Source organism: Trachemys scripta, chromosome 2, assembly GCF_013100865.1.
Source record: "Trachemys scripta elegans isolate TJP31775 chromosome 2, CAS_Tse_1.0, whole genome shotgun sequence".
Taxonomy (NCBI): Eukaryota; Metazoa; Chordata; order Testudines; family Emydidae; genus Trachemys; species Trachemys scripta.
This window is the reverse complement of record NC_048299.1, coordinates 45,910,444-45,918,469: the sequence shown is the minus strand read 5'-3', so window position 1 is coordinate 45,918,469 and position 8,026 is coordinate 45,910,444. Positions and strand designations below refer to the sequence as shown.

Below are 8,026 nucleotides of genomic sequence, written 5' to 3'. Positions count from 1 at the left end.
GGCAAACAACTGTGCATCTCTCTCTATCAGTGTTATAGAGGGCGAACAATTTATGAGTTTACCCTGTATAAGCTTTATACAGGGGAAAACGGATTTATTTGGGGTTTGGACCCCATTGGGAGTTGAGTATCTGAGTGTTAAAGACAGGAACACTTCTTAAGTGGCTTTCAGTTAAGTGTGCAGCTTTGGGGCACGTGGTTCTGACCCTCGGTCTCTCTGTGTTGGAGCAAACTGGTGTGTCTGGCTCAACAAGACAGGGTGCTGGAGTCCCAAACGGACAGGGAAAGCAGGGGCAGAAGTAGTCTTGGCACATCAGTTGGCAGCCCAAAGGGGGTTTCTGTGATCCAACCAACACTGTGATTATTCATCAACCTTTTGGAAAACAGCAGACATCTTGCTGGTTTTGATTTGTACACAGACCCCCTCACCACACCCTATCCCTACCCCACCTCTACCCACACAGGGTGTTCATTACATTCCTTGACATCTCTGAAACAGACTGAGCCTATACTGGAAAAATGTGGCCTAGAGGTGAACACCACCACACATAACTGTAAATCCCTTGCAACCCTAGCAACCTATGCAGGTTTTGTAAGGGGGGTGGGGGGAGGAGAAGAAATCTGCAAGGTGTTTGAGACCAAGGCACATTTCTGTTGACTGTCTAGTCCAATCTGAACAAAGCCAGGGGCTGGTGTATAGCACGCTGGTGCCATCCACCATTTTAAATAGCATCCATGGGAGTTCGGATTCATTCCCTGTCCTCCAAAACTCGTTCCTCTCCCCCCCACGCCTCCCAGTGCCGGCTCAGCTAGGGCTTTCCACTTTCACTCCCCCGCCTCTTAACTGTTTGCACTGGAGCGTCCTACACTGCCAGGTCCTCAGGGCGGGGACCTGCCTAAACACACCAGCCAATTTCAATTACCTCCTGCCAGCCCCTCCCCAGGCAAAAGGTGTCCCCGTCATGCGCTGCCCCAGTAGGTACAGTCCGTGGGAACAGCTCGGCTCCGATAACAAGTAACGGGGGGAGGAAGATGATGCTCAACTATGGTGAAGTTTAGGAGCCACCCCCCGTCCCCATCCCTCAAAGCGGTGCGACACCAGCGTGCGGGCATCAGCCGCGGGGCACCCAGCCACCCTGCCCGGACCCTGGGGCGCCCGTTCTGCGCAGGGGGGCTCGGGTCCGTCCCGCGGCTGGTGCCGGGAGCCGCAGCGCCTTACGCCGGGGACAGCACCCAGGTGCCCCTGCAAGGCAAGAGGCGCGGGGGAAGAGCGACCCACAGGATGCCTCCCCCGGCGCTGCGGCGGGTGCCGGCTCCCCCCGCGGACCTTAGCCCGGCTCCCCAGTGTCCCGGGGCTCCTCCCCCGCGGGGCTCCAGCGCCGTGTCCTCCCCTCACCTCGGTAGCGGCGGAAGGCGGCGTGGCAGGCGGCGAGCAGCAGGACGGCGCCCAGCGCCAGCGCCTTGGCGCTCCTCACGCTGAAGTAGTGGTTGATCTCCCGCTTGCCTAGGGTGTAGGCCAGGGCCGCCATCTTGGCTCCTCCATGACAACAGCGTGCGATGGAGCGAGCGGGCGCAGCGGGGCAGCACTGGGTCTCCGGCGGCGGCGAAGGGGAGAGGAGCCTCCGCTGCTGCCTCCGGCGCCAGTAGCGCCGCGGAGCGGTGCCCGACACCCCCGCGAACGGCGAGAGGACGCCCCCCGCCCAGCCCAGCGGCGCAGCCCTCTGCCCCTCGCAGCGCCGCTTCACTTCAGCCGCCAGCAGCGGGCCGTCCCCTCCTTCCCCGCCCCGCGCTGCGCCGCCCGTTGCCTCCCCCAGCGCGCCTCCGCCCTGGCCGTGGGGCCCTGCAGCTGCTCCGGAGCATGAGACAGGGGCGGGGCCCGGGGCTCGGGGCGGGCAGGCGTGTGGCTGCTGCTGCTGGCGGCTGGGGACAGTTTTCCTGGGCTGACGTTATAACCCGACCCCTTCCCCGGGGCTCGGTGGTGGCCAAGCGGCGCTTCCTGCCCTCGACACCTGCCCAGCAGCGAGGCAGGCACCGCACCTGGGATTGGGGGGTGCTAACATCCTCTGCCCTGTGGCAGGCACGCTGGGGCGCAGCTACTGAAGCCCTTCGGGGACCCTGTGTCATGTACACACACTAGGACATCCCCTCGTGCCAGTGGGGCCAGTGAGGGGTTGTGTCACCACCTTCTTCCCTGCAACGTCGGGTTCCTCACTCTGGAGCACCTAACCTGGGGTGGGCCTGGGCCCCTCCCAAACAGCATGCCCATCATACCCTGAGTGTCTGTAGATAGCTGCAGCCAGAGGTGGCTTCCACCACTCCTGGTTACCAGGTGCAGGGTGCTCCCAACACACTCTCAGTCCTAAACTTCCCCCCCAAAAACCGTGTGTTCTGCAGTGTGCAGCCCTCTCCTGGGCAGTTCATGTAGTTTAGGTCCATTGCCCCTGTAAGGGAACAATATTCAGCTGTTTGCTGCTTTAATTGAAGTTACCCAAAGTTGAATGGCATAGTTTGATTAAAGACTAAAATAAGTTTATTTAACTTAGGTCAGTACAAGTACCAGGCATTAAAGTAAAAAATGATTGAGAGAAAAAGATCAAACGCTTTCTAGTCCTATCACTTAAACTAAACTTGGTTCAAGATTAAATTCCTACCACATGCTCCCAGCAATAGGGCTGACCACATTTCAGGCCAGTATCTCTTCCAAAATCAAGTAGCTGCGTCCTTTGTTTTCTTAGGGGAGGATACCTTGGGGTGTTTTTGCCCCTTGCTTTATAAACTAGTCTCCCTTTCAAATACATTTTCCTGAGGAGTAAACAAGGAGTCTCCTGGTGGAAGAGTTTCCATGTTTCTTGCTAAAATACTGATGTTTGTTCTTGCCCCACTTCCTTGCCAAAGAATGGCCATTTGACAGGTGATTGTTCATCTAACTTTGATGACAGCTGGTTAGAGGAATCAGCTTGTCCTTTGTCTTTCAGAAACTGGTTTATCCAGACTTGTCTGATAAACACATTTCAGAGCTAATTTTAGCTTATGTTTATACCTTTACATATAATGTTGCTACAAACATTTCACCATGATATTATTGAACAGTGAGTTATTAGTTTTCAAATGATACTTCATAAATTAAAAAAAAAAGAATATTGTGTACAAAACTTATTAGAATATTGTGTAGGGTGTGAATACAGGTGTGCATTCAGGCACCCACACTCAATAAACAGAGCAAGAACCCTTTCCTCATCTACTGTCAATGCATTTTGCTGAAATTCATAAAGAGATCTAGAGGCACAGATAGCTGAAAAAAAGACCTTGTGCAGTGAAACTAAGAGGGGTGTGTGACCTAAGTGTATTGGTTAATTTTAGGTTTGGCAGATTAGATTTTTTTCAGTAAGTGTTGCTTTCATCCTACGCACACAAACTGACCAAAAAAAAAAAATGTCATCGATAACAATCAAAATTTACAGATAGGCACAATAAGAAAAATGCTGCTTGAGAACTCAGAGTTTGATTTAAAGATATTTACTTTGTATCTTGTGACACAGGGTGTTGACAATTTGTGTTTGGTTATAAAGCTTTAACTTTTTGAGTCACACTAATTATTGTCTGACACTTCCCCATAATTTTGTACTGTGAAAAATTAAATGGATAAAAATCTAAAAAACAGCTTTAAACCCCATCACTATTATCCCTGAAAGTTATAAAAAAAATTAAATTCTGCTAAACCTGTTTAATTTGTATTATGAGACTCTCTTGTCAGCATCAGGTGCCCATTGTGCTAAGCACTGCATATAGGAAAACACTCTGTCCCAAAGAGTTTACCATCCAAGGCTCCAGTCCTACAAACACTGTACTGCCCAGAGCCCCCATCCCCTCCTGCACCCCGATCCTCTGCCTCAGCCCCAAGCCCCTTCCAACACCCAAACTCCTGCTGCTTCTGCAGGGGAGGGGCGCGGTGGTCCGAGACTGCCCCAGCAGCGGCTGATGCAGAAGTCCTGGAAAGTCATGGAATCCGTGACCTCCGAGACAGACTCACAGCCTTAGTCATCATCAATAACAATATGAGCTTTCACACATACCCAAGGCAGGCAATTAGAAATTAACTACAGGCCTGAAAGCGTTGCTTAGTTTTGGAAAAACCTAACTTCTCTCTCTTAAAGAGGTCTCCAGGAAAATTTATGTTTCTGGGATCCCAGAAATCAAAATCTTATTACTAGAAAATGCAGAGCGGTGTCATGCAGTTTAACTCTCTTGACTTGTGTGTTGGGTATGAATTCAGTGGAAAGGGATAGGCAATGTGGAATAATGTGAAAGAATAATGGCTTGTAGTTATGCTGGATCAAAGTCTATAGCTAAGGCTACATCTACACTACCCGCCTGAATCGGCAGGTAGAAATCAATCTCTCAGGGATCGAATTATCTCGTCTCGTCGGGACGCGACATTCGATTCTCGAATTGACGCTTGTACTCCACCAGCAGAGGTAGGAGTAAGCACCGTCGACAGGGGAACCACAGAGGTCGATTTGCCGCCGTCCTCACAGCGGGGTAAGTCGGCTCCGATACGTCGAATTCAGCTACGCTATACGTGTAGCTGAATTTGCGTATCTTAACTCCCCCCCTCCCCCCCGTAGTGAGGACATAGCCTAAGACAGCTGAAACATTTCCCTCTGAGGAGGTAAATGTCATTATGTATAAAGTCAAGGATAGTTGTTTTTCAGTAAATTGCCTGTTGCAGTGTGAGATGGTTACAAAGCTCAAAGGGGAGCAGCTATTTCATTACTAAACAGCAGTTCTCAGGAATCGGACATTTGTCACATTTGTTAAAACAGAAACAAGTGCCTTCCTCAGTAGCAGCTTCCTCTATTTGCTTAACTCTGGAGAGGGGGTTAGATCCTCTTCTGGTGTAAATATACCTACTTCCATTGACTTCAATAGTGCTACAGTGATTTGCACCAGCTGAGGATCTGGTCAATGTGTTTTGAAATATTTTAGAGAGCTTACCTGTTCAGTATTGCTAAGCATCAGTAACAATAGTAGGCCATTATAAACCTTGTTCCGAAGGCCATTGATGCATACTCTTCAGACTCTAATCATTTACACTCTAACAAGACTTAGCAATATTCTGGGCACTTGGCTCTCTGTCCCCCCATTGGCAATCACAGCTCCTGTTAGGCACTGTTTGGGTTTGGGAAAAGGGAGGAATTGAAATCCCTGTGTCCCTACCAGAGAGCCAGTCTAACTCCCACTGAATGGGAATATTTCCATGGGCTTCAGTGGGAGTTGGATTGAGATCCAGATACTGAAGCAATTACTCTACTCCTAACTCCTCTGAAATAAAAAGAGATCACAGTCCTTTTCTCTGATATGTCCCAGTAGCAACTACCCTGCTTAACAGTCTCAATAGCTAATTCCAGTTATCTTAAATGAAATCAGATAACACTGTCATGCTGTAGATAACAGAGAGAAAGGCAGAAAATAAAGATTTTAGAGTGGTAGCCCTGTTAGTCTGTATCAGCAAAAAGAACAAGGAGTACTTGTGGCACCTTAGGGTACCGGTGATCAGCGGGTAGCAATCGATCTATCGGGGATCGATTTCCGATCGCTCTCCCGTCGACTGCTGAACTCCAGCTCGGCAAGACGCGGAAGCAAAGTCGACAGGGAGCTGCGGCCATTGATCCCGTGCCGCGAGGATGCAAAGTAAGTGATTCTAAGTCGATCTAAGATACGCAACTTCAGCTATGAGAATAGCGTAGCTGAAATCAACGTATCTTAGATCGATTTCCCCCCCCCCCCCAGAGTAGACCAGGCCTTAGAGACTAACAAATTTATTTAGGCATAAGCTTTCGTGGACTAAAACCCACTTAGTGGGATGCATGCAGTGGAAAATACATTAGGAATATATATACACACACACACACACACACACACACACACACACACACAGAGAACATGAAAAAATTGGTGTTGTCTTACCAACTATAATGAGACTAATCAATTAAGGTGGGCTATTATCAGCAGGAGAAAAAAAAAACTTTTGTAGTGATAATCAGGATGGCCCATTCCAACAGTTGACAAGAAGGTGTCAGTAACAGGAGGGGGAAAATTAGCATGGGGAAATAGTTTTTACTTCGTGTAATGACCCATCCACTCCTAGTCTTTATTCAAGCTTAATTTAATGGTGTCCAGTTTGCAAATTAATTCCAATTCTGCAGTTTTTCGTTGGAGTCTGTTTTTGAAGTTTTTTTGTTGGAGAATTGCGACTTTTAGGTCTGTAATTGAGTGACCCAGGAGGTTGAAGTGTTCTCCGACTGGCTTTTGAATGTTATAATTCTTGATGTCTGATTGGTGTCCATTTATTCTTTTGCATAGAGACTGTCCGGTTTGGCCAATGTACATGGCAGAGGGGCATTGCTGGCACATGATGGCATATATCACATTGGTAGATGTGCAGGTGAATGAGCCTCTGATGGTGTGGCTGATGTGATTAGGTTCTATTCTGGTGTCCCTTGCATAGATATGTGGACAGTTGGCAACAGGCTTTGTTCCAAGGATAGGTTCCTGGGTTAGTGTTTTTGTTGTATGGTGTGTGGTTGCTGGTGAGTATTTGCTTCAGATTTGGGGGCTGTCTGTAAGCGAGGACTGGCCTGTCTCCCAAGATCTGTGAGAGTGAGGGATCGTCCTTCAGGATAGGTTGTAGATCCTTGATGATGCGCTGGAGAGGTTTTAGTTGGGGGGCTGAAGGTGACAGCTAGTGGCGTTCTGTTACTTTCTTTGTTGGGCCTGTCCTGGAGTAGGTGACTTCTGTGTATTCTCCTGGCTCTGTCAATCTGTTTCTTCACTTCAGCAGGTGGGTAGGGTACTTTTAAGAACGCATGATAGAGATCTTGTAGGTGTTTGTCTCTGTCTGAGGGATTGGAGCAAATGCGGTTGTATCTTAGAGCTTGGCTTTAGACAATGGATCGTGTGATGTGGTCTGGATGGAAGCTGGAGGCATGTAGGTAAGTAGAGCGGTCAGTAGGTTTCCGATATAGGGTGGTGTTTATGTGACCATCGCTTATTAGCACTGTCGTGTCCAGGAAGTGGATTTCTTGTGTGGACTGATCCAGGCTGAGGTTGATGGTGGGATGGAAATTGTTGAAATCATGGTGGAATTCCTCAAAGGCCTCCTTCCCGTGGGTCCAGATGATGAAGATGTCATCAGTGTAGCACAAGTAGAGTAGGGGCGTTAGGAGATGAGAGCTGAGGAAGCGTTGTTCTAAGTCAGCCATAAAAATGTTGGCATACTGTGGGGCCATGCGGGTACCCATAGCAGTGCCGCTGACTTGAAGGTATACATTGTCCCCAGATGTGAAATAGTTGTGGGTGAGGACAGAGTCACAAAGTTCAGCCACCAGGTTTGCCGTGACATTATTGGGGATACTGTTCCTGATGGCTTGTAGTCCAAAATAAAGACGTAGCTAAACAGAGTTACACCTTCTTACTAAATATCACTGGGTGGACAATAAGAATATGAAGTTATTATTGCTATACATTGTAACTCTGGCATAGCAGAAAGCGCTTATTTATCTCACAGATCAAGGGCTGTTTCAGTTCACTGTCTCAGCAGGCCATCCTGGAAGTCCCCCAGGAAACCATGCATGAGTATTCAGAGGAAAATCTTTAAGTGTTCTTCTGTCTGTTCATGTGCAGATGAGGGGTTTACCCAGCTCAGTATATCATTTTAAGATGACTTATTTATTGAGGCAATATACAATTGTTGTCTTCCTGTCACGCACACCAGTTATGTATTATTTGTCCTGTAGTAGTGCCTATGGGACTCAGTCACAGACTAGCTAAGCATTGTACAAACACAGAACTAAATGGTAGTTTCTGAGCTGAAGATCTTACAGTCTAAGTAACTTCATTGGGATAATTTGTATGTCTAAGATTGAAATATTGTATGGATTGAAGAAAAATATCTGTTCCTGTTTTTATAGGGATACTGGTTGGCATTTTATAAAAAAAGTTTCCACTGCTTCCATCTTATACTTTTG

The 8,026-nt window shown here is 48.2% G+C and overlaps 1 protein-coding gene across 3 annotated transcripts in view; it reads right to left on the bottom strand.

Moving 5' to 3' along the window:
* Positions 1–1,785, bottom strand: part of CASD1 (CAS1 domain containing 1) — a 57,048-nt gene extending 55,263 nt beyond the window's left edge. For 2 of the 3 annotated variants that reach the window (XM_034760460.1, XM_034760462.1), the window contains exon 1: positions 1,396–1,784. In XM_034760460.1, coding sequence (XP_034616351.1) covers positions 1,396–1,528 — 133 coding nt within the window. In that variant the 5' untranslated portion in view covers positions 1,529–1,784. Of the gene's footprint in view, positions 1–1,395 lie in introns of all 3 variants that reach the window. The other variant, XM_034760461.1, reaches the window with a different exon arrangement.
* Between the last annotated feature and the right edge of the window lie 6,241 nt (positions 1,786–8,026).